The 16,522-nt window shown below is 55.7% G+C and overlaps 1 protein-coding gene across 1 annotated transcript in view; it reads left to right on the forward strand.

The window, feature by feature from the left end:
- NTN1 (netrin 1) overlaps positions 1-16,522 on the forward strand; it is a 170,003-nt gene that overhangs the window by 140,992 nt on the left and 12,489 nt on the right. The window contains exon 5 of the mRNA XM_042966267.1: positions 12,827-12,901. Coding sequence (XP_042822201.1) covers positions 12,827-12,901 — 75 coding nt within the window. The remainder of the gene's footprint in view (positions 1-12,826; positions 12,902-16,522) is intronic.

Raw genomic sequence — 16,522 nt, forward strand, 5'->3', positions numbered from 1 at the left:
AATACGGGCAGTAGGGCACCCTGATTTCGGGTGCCCCTCAAGCCCTCTCCAGCCCAGCTTGTGCTGCTGTCGCAGAGCTTAGCCGGTTTAAGGGACGCCCCAGCCTTTCTCAGGGTGTCACGGGGATCATTGCAAAGGGGGCTGACTGTGTCTCTTGCTTGGGGACCCTGTATCTGCGGGTTTGTGTGTCCCAGCAGCATCTCACAGGGGCAACTGCATTCGGCTGGTGTTACGGTGCCACGGCCGGTGGGTTCAGCCAGCACTGTGCCCGGTGCTGGGACCGAGGTCCGGTGCACCTCCAGGAGACGTGGCAGACAGGCTGTTCTGGACCGTGAGATAGGCGCTCGGAACGCTGGCTGCCCGCTCTGGGTCCAGAAAGATGGTGGGGGCAGATGCGCTCGGGTGCCCAGACCCCACCGTGCCACCTGCTGCTCGGTGGGGGTCAGTTTTATAGTCTGTGCTGAAGCCCAGGTCCAGTCACCCTACTGGTCCGGCCCCACGTTTCCCCCTGCTCATCATTCACTGTCGTTCAGCTGGGGACCCGCTTAGGGGGTGCTCCGAGGGCCACGCCCACTCCGCAGCGCCCTCTCCTCCCCGAGGTCCCAGCCACGAGGTCCTGTCCCAGAGAAGCCGTCTCTGACGCTACACTACTGTCACTTCCTCCTAAATCCCGCGCGGGGGCAGGACGGTTATTGTCATTGCCGTGCCCCTATTTCACTGATGGGGAGACTGAGACTTGGAGCAGTTAAGGGCCCCAGATCACTGGGCTGGGCATGCGATCTTGTTTTATAAGAAGCAGCTGCTTCCCCTGGAGCTCCTCTCTGGGGCCAGAAGTGGGGCCGGGCCCGTGGTGGGCTGCAGGGGGGTCTCGGAAGGAGAGTATCTGAAGTTGCAAACATCGGGGTTTGCTATCTGGGAAGAAAGGAGGGTGGGTACCAGGGAGGCTGTTCTGGATCCGTCAGACCCGGGTCTGATGGTTGAGCCTCTCTAGGGGAAAGTACGGGAAAACAGGGTCCTGGCTGGGCTTGGCACAGCGCACATGTCTCCACCCATGCGGGTGCAGCAAGGGGACCATCTGGGAAGCCCTGGGCGCCGGTGGCCGGAGCCGGGGAAGGGGCAGAAAGGCAGGGCAGGGCTTACCTTGGAGCATGGGGAAGGGTCCGGAGCACCAGCCTCGGCTCTAACCCACTGAGCCCCGGGCCCCCAGCTTCATGCAGGAGGACGATCCAGTTCACCCCACTGTGGAGCACACACCCGTGTCCACACTTCCTCACCGGAACGTGTCTCTGTGGTCTTTGACGAGGGATGAGGCTTGTGGGGCGGAATGAGAAGGCTTGGGAACTGGCTCTTCGTGAGGACAGTCCAGAGTGGCGATCACGTTGCGGTGGCCTCAGCTGTGAAGTGCTGTCTGGGCAGCCCGGGGCGGGGCGGGGCGGGGCGGGGCGGGGGCCCATCCCATCCCTGCTAGTGAGAGGGTGAGGGCCAGCCTCCATCAGTGCAACTTGAGACCCTGCACCCAGCAGCCCCCAGCCACCGAGGCTGGGCCGGAAGCCCCTGGTGGCTCTGCGTGACATTTAAAATAGAACCCAATCTGTATCTGGCTGCACACGGCCTGTCAGACTGTGTGAGTCGCATCTCTGCCTCTGTCTTCATTCATTCTGTGCAGGGCACCCCAGCCTGCATTCAGTCCCTGGGCTGTGCCAGGCACTTGATCCTGCCTCAGGGCCTTTGCACAGGCTTTTCTTCTGACTTGGAACCCTCTGCCCTCAGATCTTCATGCCCCGCCTCCTTTGCACTGTTTAGGTCTCCGGGTTGTTTTATCCCATAAATAAGTGGTCCCCATCCTCACCGAAGAAGGGACTCGCTTCGGAATATTTTTAGTGTTCCTTTCTTCTGAACACGAGAGTTGTATACTCATTACGGTAAAACTAAAGATACAGATAAGCCAAAGCGAGAGCATAAAAACCAACCCTAGTCCCGCCAGGCAACGTTTTGGTGCATAAGATACTCTGCTAGAATAGAATTCAAACCCTTGCCCAGGTCGACAAGCCCCCAGGGACCCCCTACAAGCGACGCAGTCCCACCCCGTTCACCAGCTCCAGGCTCCCCTCCTTTCTGTGTCTGTGTCCCGCCTGGCCCTTTGCCGCCCTGTGTGCCTCACAGAGCTGAGTCCTTGTCCTCCTAAATGCCACCTCCCGCGGACTGACCTTCATATCTGAGTAGGTCTCCATCCCCGCCCCCGTTCTCTACTGACACGCGCTGCTCACGTCTCCCTCCCCTTTATGAGTGTCACTCTTTGATAGGCGTGATTACGCTCATGTTGTTGACCTGTCTCCTCCCGCTGTGAAGCCTCCCCAGCGTTTCGTGAGCCTCACTGTCCACCCAGCGCCTCCCAGAGCTGGCCACATGGAAATTGCTTAGCAAGCTCTTTAAGTGAGTGGATGGATGATAAATCCGTAGAAGTGGGGGTGCCACGTCAAAGGGTATGCATTTTTCCAGGGTTTTGACATTTCGATGCCGGTTGCACTCAAGGAACATTAACTTGCACCCTTACCACGTTGTGCGTGTGTCCGTGTGCGAGTTTGTGAGCCAAAAGTGCTATATTCCCGTGGATCTAAGTTGCATTTCTTTGATCACTTGAGATTGCCCATTTTTACATCTCCTTGTCCCTTTTATCCCCCTCTCTTGTGAATTGCCTGTTTCTCTCTTTTGAATTTTAGCTTGCTTGTCTTATTGATTCCCAAGAGTTCTTTACATATTAAAGACCCCCATCCTATCTATGTCGCAAACACTTTTGGCTTTTTTCTAGTCGTTTGCTTTAAAGGTCACAGGCACCCGGTGCCTAGCTCCTCTGCCAGGCCGTTCCTGGGGGCTGCCTTATTTGGGGAGTCCTAGGCATTTCTGCCCCCGAGCCCAAAGTCAGAAGGGCATTACGTTGTAGAGGCAGGTAGGGCTGACAGAGCAGATTGGCAAGACCAGCACAGGCTTAGAGAGATGTCCGGCCTGTGACCCTGGCTGTCCCCGAGAGGTGGCTGTACCCTGGGTAAAGGGCTTGTGGGTGGATATACTAGGAAGGTGGTCTTACTTCGGGGAGAGTCTTTAAATCACCTGCAGCCTTGGATGGAGGGGGGGGGGGAGTTGGCTTCACGAGGAGTGCTTCCTCCACCCTCCCCACGCCTTCCCTACAATGGCCTAATTTATGAAGCCCCCGGGCGCCCACCGTGTGCCAATGGGACTCTGGCCTGAGGAGGTCTGAGTGGCTTTGTGGCTCTAGGTCGGGTGGAGCCCAAACACACTTTCTCCGGACAGACTGGCCTCACCTGCCTTTTGTCAGCTGCTGGTGGACAGAGTGGCCCAGTCGAAGTGGATGGAGCCAGCCAGGTGTCCCTCCTAGCCCTGCCCCCTGAACTTTTCCACCCTGGCCAGGTGGCGGTGGAGGGGGGTGGGGGGTGGGGACCAGGAGCCCCCTCCCCTGCGCCCAGCAGCTCACCCAGCCCTGCAGGTCTCAGCCTGGGGCTGGACCGCGGTGGCTGGTGTCCCTTGCTCGTTACCCCCACCTTCCCGAGCCTGACAGCCCAAAAGCAGAGAGGCAGGGGTGCTGCTCAGAGCGAGACCTTGGCCAGCTCCCCGCCCTGCTCCGAGGGAGGTGCCAGATGCAGTGCCCCTGGTTCCAACGGGGGGACGCTGGGCCCCGCCTGCCATATGCTCGGAGATGAGCCTCGATCTGGCGAGCAGGCCTGCCCAGCAGGATTTTTGGCACCTGGGGCACAGGAGGCAGACCAGAGGGGTGAGCTGCCCGAGGTGGTGGGAGAGGACGGGAGCGGCTCAGCCGCTGGGATTGGGCCTGTAGGGCCCCCTCTTGGCTCTTGGCTGCGGGCTGGTCCGGGGAGCAGGTGGGGGGAATAAAAGGGAGGTCGGCTGCTCCCAGGAGGAGCCAGGACGCCAGCCGGCCAGGATGGGCCTGCTGCGAGCTGCAGACGGCAGCCTCCGGGCCTCGGCGGCTCTCTCTGGTCCCTGCGTCCGTCCCTGTCCGTCCCCGTCTTTCCGGGGAGGAGGATGGGACTGGCAGGTGACCCTGGCGTAGGGGCCCCTGCGGATCTCACTGTACTGATCCGTACCCTCAGTTCGAGCCCCAGGGGGTCCCCCGAGAGAGTGGGGGGGCCCACCCCTCACTCTCTGCTCCTGTGCGGAGACACCCGGGGGGCCCGGCCACTGGCCCGGCGAGGACGGGACCCTCTTTCCTGAGAGTCATTTGTGCCGGGCACAAAACGCGGGGTCGGCTGCTGAATGAGATCAGTCAGCTGGTCTGCAGGGTCTGTGGGTGCACACGCTCCTGCTGGTTTTTATATCAGCGTCGAACCAGTAGGACACTGCTTTTCCCTTTTTTTTTTTTTTTTTAACTTGAAAAATGATCGATTTTAGGGACTTCCACACGGTCCTGCTAACCGATTTCCACCTTTTTCTGTGTTTCTGCCCCAGATCAAGTAGCATCGGATCCAGGGTTTTCTGAAGATGAGTTCTCTCTTCTTTAGTCCGACTTGGTCATTGACGTTTTCCTAAAAAGTAACGCCTTTCATTCAGTGTCCAAGATTTCAGCCTAAAGCTGTCTACGGTAGCTTTATACTTTGTAAAATGTTCTTTAGACCGTGGGTTGTACTGCTCTCCTCATTACTTCCTGAAGCGTATCTGAGGTTTCTCTCTTAATTCATAATTAAACCTGACAGTGTTTTGTCTGGTCTTCGTTTGCTTGGTTTATTGTTGTTGTTGTTGTTTTGGGTTTTTGTTTGTTTGTTTTGTTTTTTGTTGTTTTTGTTTTTGCTGGAGTTTATTGGTTCGGGGGCTTTCCTGAGAGTCATTTCTTGGGAGTGTTTGCGTCTTGTGAGTTTTTCTGCTATTCTGTCCCACTACTTTCTACTTCTGTTGTTAATCTTTTCCCCCAGCTCCCTTCAGATGTTGTTTTGCTCACTTTCTAACTTCTAGAGTCGAGTGCATTTGTTTTCATTGTTTTCCGTTTAAGAATAAATCCTGTTTATTACGATGCGGTTGGGAAATGTGGCCTGTACATTTCCAGCTCTTTTGGAATTAATTTAGCATCCTTTTACTGCTTATGTGTCTGCCCGTTCCTTTGTGTGTTGCTAATACCTTTTGGTTAATATATTTCAATAAGATATTATTCCACACAGAACATTCTCTCCATTTTTATTACTGGGCGAACTTCTTTGTTACTTAGTGATGAACATAACTTCCTTAAAGAAGCTTACAACTTCTTTCAGTGTTGTAAGCTTTGAAAACAAACTGCTTCAGGGGTGCCTGGGTGGCTCAGTCAATTGAGTGACTGACTTTTGATTTCAGCTCAGGTCAGAATCTCATGGTTTGGGAGTTTGGGAGTTCGAGCCCTTCATCTCTCTCTGTGCTGATGGTGCAGAGCCTGCTTGGGATTCTCTCTTTCTGCACCCCCCCCCCCTCAAAATAAATACACTTGAAAAAAAAACCCAAATTGTTTCATTTAGTTATGTGCCGCTGAAATGGTTATATAATATTTTTTAATCCATTTTTCAGTAGAGGGGTTGACTCCATTTCCAGTTGTTTTCTATAACAACTGTAATTCCTCTTCTGTAATTTTGATTAACCTCAGTTGCTTTTTATATATTCCACTTTTTCTATTTTTCTTTTTCTTTTACATAGTTCCTATGATTATTAAAAAAAATTTTTTTTAAGTAATCTCTGCACCCGATGTGGTGCTCGAACTCACAACCATGAGATCAAGCAAGAGCCTCACGCTTGGTACACCTGGGTGGTTCGGTTGGTTAAGCGTCCGACTCTTGATTTCAGCTTAGGTCATGGTCTCATCGTTCGTAAAATTGAGCTCCTCATCGGGCTCTGCATTGACAGGGCAGCGCCTGCTTGGGATTCTCTCTCCCTCTCTCTCTGCCCCTCCCCTGCTTGGTCTCTCTCTTCCTCAAAATAAATAAATAAACTTAAAAAAAAAAAGTCACATGCTCTACTGACCTCACCAGACAGGCGCCCCCATATTACCTATAACATATTTCCCGTATTCTCTGGTGTTTTGTGGTTGCCTTTGAGTTTTTTGAAAGCACTATTTGATCTAATGGCTTTTATTTGTTAGAGTCAAAAATGAAACAGCATCTCTTAATTTTTACCTACTTAAGACTAAGAATTGTATCCCCACCCCATTCTACTGCTTAGTCTTTGTTAATATGATCTAAAATTTCAGGCTACGTTTTATCGTTATTTATACGTATATGTCCTTATATATACTCATTCACTGATGTTCTCTTTCAAAAATTTAAAAATTATTTTGAGGGGTGCCTGGGTGGCTCAGTTGGTTAAGCATCTGACTTCGGCTCAGGTCATGATCTTGTAGTTTGTGAGTTCAACCCCCACATCCAGTTCTGTGCTAACAGCTCAGAGCCTAGAGCCTGCTTTGGATTCTGTGTCTCCCTCTGTCCCAGCCTCTCCCCTGCTTGCACTCGGTCTCTCTCTCTCAAAAATAAATAATAACCATTAAAAAATTTTTTTTAAATTATTTTGATATTTGCTTTCAGTTTTAGAACCAAATATGAAATGTCCACAAGGGCTGGTTTCAGAGCCCATCACCGGCGCATTCATACTGTACAATCTCATCAAGGCTCACCAAGACTTCCCCTCTTAAACTCTTACTTTTGATTCATTTCATGGTTGTTTGGAAAACATTCTCGAGTATCTCCCTCAGAAAAGGATACATGATTGGAATATTGTCTGGGATCTTTCACACTGAAGAACACCTTCTGTTCTTTGCGGTGTGCACACATATGAGACAGTCTAGCTGGGTATAAAAATCCTAGACCAACAGATTTTCCCTCCTCCTATGAGCATTGTTCCATGGTCATCTGGCCGGCTTCTTGTTGTTGATTTTTCATCCATATAGAATTTTCTCTCATCCTGGTATTTTGTATGTCGTGCAGAGACATGTCTGAGTGTTGGTGTCTTTTCCTTGGTGTTTTTCCAAAACATCCATGAACCTTCTCCCTGTGTGTATGTAGGTCTGCCTTTAGCTCAAGAGCCCAATCTTTGATTCTTGTTTCTGTTCCACTTGACTTCTGCTGCATTGTCTCCCACTCCACTGTCTCTCTTATATCCTTACCACTTTCTCTTTTGTGGTTTCTGTGTCTTTAACCTTTTCCTCTAGAATTCACGAGTGTCTCTCCAGTTTATTCTCTCTGTGTCTGAATCAGGTTTCTCCAGTATCATTTCTTTTTCCTGCTTCCAAAGGAGGGTTTTTTATGTTTGTTTGTTTGTTTGTTTTTTTGTTTATTGAGAGAGCACAAGCAGGGGAGCACAGCAGAGAGAGGGAAAGGGAGAGTCTGAAGCAGGCTCCGTGCCATCAGCACAGAGTCCGACATGGGGCTCGATCTCACCAACCGCCAAAGTGGGTTTTAACGGTGCTCCTGAGTTTTTAGGTTTTGGCTTCGGTTTTGGTTTTCCCAGTTCTTTCTCTCCTGTGTCACACTCTGTGTACTATTGTATGGTACAGTCTCTTCAGCTCAAGTGGTCTTCCCTTATGGCTTTCTTCTCCAATTGCATAGAGGTGGTGCCTTTTTAGATCTTTTTTAGCCTGCCATGCCCATTCAGTTACATGTCGTCTGTGTCTGTTTTCAAGCCGTGGTGACAGAGTTTGAATACGTGTGATAGAGACCGTATGGCCTGCAAAGCCGAAGATATTTGCTGTTTGGCACTTTGCAAAAAAAAAATTTGCAGATCCCTCTACTGGCGTGACAGACGGATTCTCATCTCAGCTCCAAGCTGGATGGCAGGGGGAATGCGTGCAGCTCCCTCCCTGCTCCCCGGGTCCTACCAGCATTTTCCCTCAATTCACTTTTGCTCTGTAGAGATGCTATCCTTCTGTCTGCACTGCCTGGTCTCCTCATTCTCTGCACTAGTGATCTTGATAAAAATGCACGTTCAGAGGTGCCTGGGCGGCTCAGTCGGTTGGGCATCCCACTCTTGACTTTGGGTCCAGTCGTGATCTCACGGATCATGAGTTTGAGCTCCACATGGGGCTCTGCACTGACAGTGTGGAGTCTGGTTGGGATTCTCTCTCCCTCTCTCTCCCTGCCCCTCAGCCGTGCGCGCGCTCTCTCTCTCTCAAAAATATATAAAACATTAAAAAAAAAAAAAGATTCCTTTCCCTGGAGGAGGGAACCACCGCCGATGCCCCCACCCACTTCCTGCCCCTTTGTTTTCTGGTGGTTTTGCCTCTGTGTCCTCTCTTTTTTTCAAGATCTTTTCTGTTCATCAGACAAAAGGCTGCATCTCGAGGTAGAACCTGGGACAGGTTTTGCTTGCTTCACCACCATCTGCCTTTAATTAATAAAGATTGCTCCCAGATTCCAACATTGGGTCATCTATCAGTTTAGTTTTTGGCATTAGCGTGAATTTCTTCCCCACCCCCCACCCCCCATCGTCTTTACAGCTATTTTGGAACAAAACGAGGAGAGGCTCCACGGGAGCTGCCCAGTAGATGTGCCATTTTGACGGAGTCGGGACTGCGTCGTGTAAAAGCTGTGGCTCGTCCGTCCCGCAGCAGGCTCCTTAGCTGTGTGTGCATCTGATCAAAGAAGGAAGTGCAGGAACATTTTCCCTATCCAGGGACCACTTGTCCAGTGACCTCAGTTCTCTGGAATACAACCCAAACAAAGAGTGCACAAGCAGCCAGATAGCTGCCACGGTGTCCATGTTCCGGGCGTTATTCGCTTTACCCAAAGGAGAGTGTTTCCGTTTCCCTCATTCGAAGCCGGGTTACCCGTGTTTTCTGCACACTTCTAACGGTCTTGGTCTTTGCACTCCTAGCCCACAACCAAATCGGAACCGGCAACTCTGAAGGGGATAGGGAACGTTTTTTGACAACGGGCACACTGACCTAAGAAGTGTTTCTGATGGGGGCACTGGGGTGGCCCAGTCGGTTAAGCGTCTGGCTTCAGCTCAGGTCACGATCTCGCGGTTCGTGAGTTCGAGCCCCGTGTCAGGCTCTATGCTGACGACCCCCTTCCCTGCTCACACGTGCATTCTCTCTCTCTCAAAAATAATAAATTTTTTGAAAATTAAAAAAAAAAAGAGGTGTTTCTGGTGGACCAAAAGGAAAGACATAGGACCCCTGCTCTCACCCCACAACTCACACACCAAAGTGAAAACAGATACAACTGTAAATGCTTACCAGTGCCTGGTAAGGGCAGGCGCTCTCTGTGAGCACCCTCCACTTTGAGTCAACAACCACGTCTCTGGGCCTTTCCTCTGCCAGTCTGGGTGCCCTGGGCACCCTGGCCCTACCTTCCACACCTATAGTTAGTTCCAGGAGTGACTCCTAGGACCCTGGCCTCGCATCAGACTCACCTGGGGAACTTAAAAAATCAGGACAGGGGCACCTGGGTGGTTCAGTCAGTTACGTGTCCGACTCCAGCTCAGGTCATGATCTCATGGTTCATGGGTTCAAGCCCCACGTCGGGGGCTGTGCTGACAGCCCGGAGCCTGGAGCCTACTTTGGATTCTGTGTCTCCGTCTCTCTCTGTCTATCCTTCTCCCACTCATGCTCTGTCTCTCTGTCTCTCTCAAGAATACAATAAACATTAAAAAAATTAAAACGCAGGACATGCAGGGGCACCTAGGTGGCTTCGTTGGCTAAGCACCCGACTCTTGATTTCGGCTCCGGTCACGATCTCACAGTTCATGAGTTCAAGCCCCGCATCCGGCTCTGCATTGACAGCTAGGAGCCTGCTTGGGATTCTTCTCTCTCTCCTTCTCTCTCTGCCCCTCCCCTGCTCGCTCGCTCGCTCTCTCTAAATAAATAAATAAATAAATAAAAACTTAAAATCGGGACATGCCCCCTAAACCAGTGAAATCAGAACGTCTTGGGAGTGGGACTCAGGCATCAGTGTTTCTTAAAGCTTCTGGGTAATTCCACCCCCTAGGGCCCCGGGTGGGGAACCACCGGGGTGTGAGTAGCAGTTTTCCAGCCAGACCACCTCATCTCTAAAAGGCGGTAATTGTCAGGGCCGAGGGCTCACACCTCGTGCCTCGTTGGTAATGTTGAGGGGCTGCCATTGAGGTGCTGGGTCTCGATAATCACGGGGACCCACCGAGGCTTTGTCAAGCAGGGTCTCACTAGGCAGGGATGCACGCCACACGTTCTAAGACGGTTTCTGTGCCAGGTGGATACTTGGCCCCGGAAGGAGGAGCTGTGGATGTTACCAGGAGGGAAAGGAGGGCGCCAGGGCCGAAGGTGTCACGGGGTCCGGCCACCGTCCCTCCAGCCCCACGGTGCCGGGCTGACTTGTGGCAGATGCTCTGGAACCTTCCTGGCTTTCAGGTGGGACTAGCGCTGACTGCCTGGGCTGTGTGCCCCGGGCTGAGACGGAGGGGTTGTGTCTGGCCCTAGTGCCGGGGAGGCAGGGTGTGGGGCATTTCCTGCAGACTGGAATGCAAGTCCTGACTCGGGCCAACGACGTTCGACCTTCGTAAAAATAATAAGGAAGCGACGAGAGTGGATTCAAGGCTGCCCCAGGAATAACGTCACCCAGCCCTGCTCGTATTCCAATTCGCTTCCCTCAGTGGAGAGGGCAGGGAGGGACTCGAGCCAGCTCGCTCAGGACCACAAGGACTTACGCACAACCCGGGTTCAGACGCAGTGGTGGCTTTGCTGTGAGCGTCATCTGTCCCTGAGCTGGCAGAGATGTGGCTAAGAGCAGCCGTTCCCACGGGTGAAGCGCGCTGTGGTGGTCATGGTGCCAGTGCCACTGATGTGTGCGTTCGGGCCACCATCACCTCACATTGACCTCTCGGGCTTGGCCACAGAATGCAGGCTGCTGTGTCTGGACAGCCCAGATCCTGCGTCCCGAGAGGCCCCTGCTGCAGTCACCAGCCAGCCAGCACTCAGGGCCTCTGGTGCTCCTGGGCGGGGCCTCCTGGCAGGTGGGCGGGGCCTCCTGGAGAGTGGGCGGAGCATCCTGACAGGTGCCTTCTGGCTGGTGAGGGGGGCCTCCTGGCAGGTGGGCGGGGCATCCTGGGGGGGGGTGGGGCCTCCCAGCGGGTGGGCAAGGGCTCAGGTCCAAGGGCTCAGACCGCAGGGCAACAGGAGGAGGGGCTGCTTTTCTCCACCATTTCCTGAGACTGGTACCCAACCAGGTGCCCCAGGAAGTTGGTTCAGGAGGGGACAGGGGGCTGCCAGGCCCATGGTCCTCAGGGCAGTGGGATGGAGCTGTTTTTCCTTCAACCGAGGCACCAGTCAGTGAATTCCAGAACTTGGAAGGAGGCATCCACCTCCCATGGGGCCAGAGGCTGACTTTAGCGAAATCTCAGGAAATTTCGGGAAATCTCTAAATATTCTCTTCTGCCTGTCGGAGCCATGATGGGGGCAGGGGGGCAGATGCACTGGGAGGCCTGATTTGCTGCTCTCGCTTTGTCCTGTGCCCCCACACAAATCATTGCTCACCCCGACCTTGGCCTTGGTGTTCCCCTCTGCAGAGTGAGGGATGGCACCTGTTCCTGGGGCGGTCACCTCTTTGTGTGTGTGTGACCTTTGTAGCCCCCTTCTCCTCGCCCGTCACCAGGACACGTGCCCAGCTCACATCCACTGCCCGATGCCGTGTCTGCTCCTAGACCAGGCTGGGCCGTCCAAGCCCCCAGGCCGCTTCCCCACCGGTGGTGTGTGCGTCCCCAGCTCTGAGCGTAATGGCCCACATTTGAGGGAATCCGTTGGTTTGCAGAGACACTGCTCGGCATAACCTAGTGCAGTAATCGAGCAGCATCTCAGATCTGAGTCTGAGGCCCAGCCGGGGCACCGGCTCTCCAAGATGCACCGGGCGGGTAGTCCCGGCTTTCTTATCTGCCAGAAGGGAGTATCACCCACGTATCAAGAACTGAGCGAGACCCGTCAGGCGGTGGTGCAGGGCGGGCCGGGGCGACTTCTTAGGCCCCTCTGGGCTGGGCTGGCCGTCGCGCTAATGAGGGTGTCACATCACACACGGATCCAGCAAAGGAATTGCATCACTGGAGCGGGAAGAGCTGGTGGGGGACAGGGCGTGGTTGGGCCGAGGCTGGAGGTTTGCTTCGGGTGGACAGAGGCCGCCCCCGGGAGAAGCAGACTGGACCTCGGCAGGCCCCAGGGCCCGCACGTCGCGCCTGGCTCATGCTCCGGCTCCGGGAAGCCCCCGAAGTGATACCCGGCGCACGCAGGCCCAGCAGCCCTGGCTCTCAGCAGTAGGGCCCATTAGAACTGAACTCTTCTTCGTGGAACATTCTATTTGCACACTCCAGTAGAGTGGACACCAAAGGGGCTTTCTAATGCTTCATGGGCTGCTAATTTCCTCCGTGACCTCTTTTGTTGGGGTCTGACCCCAGCCAGAGGCCCCGCGCCATGAAAGCCAGCGCCTGACACAGGCCCAGGGCACGGGGTGACAATGAGGCCTCTATCGGCTTTAATCAGGCTCCAGTTGTGTCTTAAGAACCGGGTGGGGGGAATCTGTGTGGCGCTCAGAAGCCCTGGGTGGCACAATACGAGAGCCCCCCGCATCCCTCACGGAGGCCAAGGGGGGCTGCGGGCAGCGGAGGAGGGATTCGTCAGGCCCCAGGGGGGTGGGTCGGCCGTGGGGGGGGGGGGAGCCTTTGTCCCAGGCGCCTCTTTAGAAGGCCAGGCCTGCCCTGAATGGCCGCCCGCTCGGCCCGAGGGTATCGCAGGCCTCTGGGTATCTGGGGAGGCAGGCCTCCCACTCGGCCTGCAGCCTATTCATTGCCAGCCTAATTAGGTTTTGTCTGTGCTCTCCCTCCCCTGCAGACTGTGATTCCTACTGCAAGGCCTCGAAAGGGAAGCTGAAGATTAACATGAAAAAGTACTGCAGGAAGGACTATGGTGAGTGTGAGTCCCCTTGTCTGGCGGGGACAGCGGGGCCACGTGACCAGCCGGGAGTGGGGCCCGGTTGCACGTGGTCCAGGCTGCGTGCTGGTCGTGGAGTCCCTGTGACCGGCCAGGGGCCCGGCTGGTGGCATCCCACGCCCAAGGGGCTTGTCACCTCTTCCACTTGGGTCCTCGGAGGCAAGGGGCCGTGGGGCGGGAGGGGCCGCGGGGTGCGAGGGCTGGGTTCTCTCCCTGGCAGGGAGGAGAATCTGGCATCCGGGCCAGTGGGGCTCCCCTGCGGCTGGGATGCCCAGTCTGGCCTCTGGTCTTCACTCTGTCCCGGAGATGGGGAGGGGGGGGCTGCTGTGTGGCCTCAGCCTAGTCACTTTACCTCTCTGGTTTTCGGTGCCCTCATCCATTCTATGGGCTTCCAACTTGAGTCTCCCTCCGGTGCTCAAAGTGGGGTTCTTCAGGAAAGGCGGTGGGAGCTCCAAGGGTTTAAAACTCCTATTCCTTTTTTTTATTTTTTTTTTTTATTTTATTTTTTTTTATTTTTATTATTTATTTTTGGGACAGAGAGAGACAGAGCATGAACGGGGGAGGGGCAGAGAGAGAGGGAGACACACAGAATTGGAAACAGGCTCCAGGCTCCGAGCCATCAGCCCAGAGCCTGACGCGGGGCTCGAACTCACAGACCGCGAGATCGTGACCCGGCTGAAGTCGGACGCTCAACCGACTGCGCCACCCAGGCGCCCCTCCTTTTTTTTAAATTAAATCTTTATTTATTTATTTTGAGAGAGAGAGAGAGAGAGAGAGTGGGGCAGGGTCAGAGAGAGAGGGGGAGAGAGAGAGAATCCAAAGCAGGCTGTGCGCTGTCAGCACAGAGCCCAATGCGGGGCTTGAACTCCTGAACCGTGAGAGCGTGACCTGAGCCGAGATCAAGAGTCTGACGCTGAGCTGACCGAGCCACCCAGGCGCCCCTAAAACTCGTATTTCTGAAGCCTCTTCCTTCCAGAGGTCGACCCTGCAGGGCTGAGGTGGACCTGGGAATCTGCATTTTACAGGGCGTGCTGACAATTCTGATGTACCTGAACTTTGAACGCAGCTGCGGGGGTCACCAAAGGGGTTTTGCAGCCGGGAGCTTTGGGGCTGGCGGCCCCGGGAGCCCCGTGCAGGTGCCCCGTCACTCGAGCCGTCAGGCCCCTTTCGGCGGGAAGGGGCGACTCAGCCCGTCACTCACTCCAGGCCATGCTCCCCGCGCCCCTTCTCCCTGTGGTCGGGAGCTGGGTTTGTGGTTTCCGCTACCTGAGTGCGTCTGTGCTGGCTGGGGGCCTGCGCTGGCCAGACATCACGTGGTGCAGGGGCAAGGCCTGACTGCGGTCATGGTGGGTGGGAAGCAGTCGGGGAGGCCGCGGGAGGTGAGGAAGCCCCCAGGGCCCCCGGGCAGATGTGCACAGCGAGCTGGGGGGCACTTCAGAGCCGGCCCGGTGAACAGAAGTCCCAGGAGGATCTGTGGGCACAGCTGGGGAAGGCCCCTGTGCCGAGAGCCGGGCATCTATGTGGGCAGCCGAGGCCCCCGTCACCCGGCCGGGAGGTCACTGCCGCCTGGATGCGGGCCCGAGGGGCCCTGAACCCGGGCCCGGTGTGGCTTCCACCGTCCGGGGCCTCCCCCCAGGCTGGTGGGCCTGGCCGATTTGGACGGGGGCTGGGCCGCCTCCTCCTGCACGGACGGTCCACCCTGCCCACCCCCATGCGCCGCCTCCCCGCTCCCGCTGGGTGTTGCCCAGTCCCGTCTGTCCCTCTGCAGTCGGCCTCTCGGAGGCGAGTTCCCCATCCGAGGCCTCGGCGGCCCTGTCCCCCCGGCCCCCAGCCCTGCTCTGGCTTCTCACGTCTGTGCAGCTTCCCAGGTCTGCCCCCAATCCTTCTGTAGAACCCAGGACGTGTCACTTGCTTCTCTGAGCCTCCGTTTCCTTGTGTGCAGCATGAAGGCCGTGCACCTGCTGGCTGTGTCTACAAGCAGCCAGCACAGGGCCGGGTGCCTGATGGGCTCCCCGGAAGGGGTGTCGTCTGCTGGTCGGCAGTCAGTTGGGCAGGAGGGGAGGGGAGGAAGGGAGCAGAGCAGGTGGAAGAGAACCTTGGTCCGTCCCTCCCCGACCCAAGGGCATCCGGCCAGGTCTTACCTGGGTCTTACCTGGGTCTTACCTGGGTCTTAACCTGGGTCGGCCATTTGAACCAAACACGTTTTTGTGGTTTTTTCCTTCTTTGATAAGGATGGTGGTCGGGACCTTTTAGCATAACGAAATGAACGAGGAGGCCCGAGGGAACCCAAAGGAATTTTGAGAACTCGTAAAACTTGCTCATTTTCCTCCTCGAGAGCATCTGTCCACACACCCACACGCACACGCGTGCACACCCCACACTGGAGCCCAGAGCATGATCCCAGTGACTCCGGCCATGATCAGGCCGTGGGGATCCCCGTTCCAGACCCTTCTGGGGCCCACAGTACCTTCCCCAAAGCCCCTCGACAGTGCCCGCAGGAACGTCTGCCTTCCACTGGAAAATAACAGACTTTGGGATGGTTTAAAGGTAAAGGAGCTGGGCCCTGAGTCATCTCTGAGCCCTGGTGACGACCACAAGGAGGGGCCCCGGGTAGGGTCGCGTCCTCTCCGCCAGAAGCATCCTGCCTCTGCTGAGGTCCAGGCGCTCTTCTGAGGGATGAGGCCTCAGGCCGGAAGGTCCAAGGGTGCCGTCGTGTTCCCAGGCTTGGGGACAAGCACGAGCTGTCTCCGCAGGCCCAGAGAGCCCGGGGTCATAGAGAAGAGCCTTGTGCCCCCGCACCTGCCCAGAACTGGACAGGGAGGAAGGGAAGGGCCAGGTGGTCCCGTGAGGTGTTGGCCCACAGCCCCTGTTCTCATTGCAAAGTAAAGGAAGGAACAATTAGACTTTTTAAAAACATTCCCGGGGCAGCTCCTGTTTTCCACCTGGTTTTATCTGACTTGGCCCCACTTTGTTCTCTTCTTACTATGTTGGATTCTGCCTCCCTGACCTGTGATGTTCCAAGGGACCCTGGTCCCCCTCAGTGGTCTCCTGTCCCCTACCAGCAGGCAGGCCGCACAGCCTCTTTTTCTAAACCCAGAGGGCCCCACCCCACTCCAGAAGCCCCTCACCTGCCGTGGCACCCGGGCGGCAGGGACATCTTTTCTGGGGGTGTGGAAGGTGGGATTCCTTCTGCCATCCGCCCCCCACCCCTCCGCCCGACCCTCGCCTTCCTGCCAGCCCCTGGCTCCTCATGGATTATCCGAGAGCAGCGGTGTCAAAGGCGGCTGGCTTCAGTCCCCTCGTGTCACCCAGCTGGCGGGTGTCTTGCCCACGGAGGCCTGTCCTGCTCGGTCCACAATGGCCTGCCCTGGGCGGCCGCTCTCGAATCACCTTTAGCCTCACCCGGGTCCTGCCCCAAGGCCGGGAGGGGTGAGGAATAGCCCAGCGGGCCCACCCTTGCAAGACTTCACGGAGGCCACCCCAGCTCCTGCCCCACACTCGCTGCCCGGGCACCCGCGGTTCTGCCGCTGGGTGACATTTGAGGGGCAGCAGAGGCAGGAGAAGTGGGGCGTCCCCTCGGGGAGCCGACGAGCTCTG

The sequence above is a fragment of the Panthera tigris genome, chromosome E1 (genome assembly GCF_018350195.1).
Source record: "Panthera tigris isolate Pti1 chromosome E1, P.tigris_Pti1_mat1.1, whole genome shotgun sequence".
NCBI classification, from domain to species: Eukaryota; Metazoa; Chordata; class Mammalia; order Carnivora; family Felidae; genus Panthera; species Panthera tigris.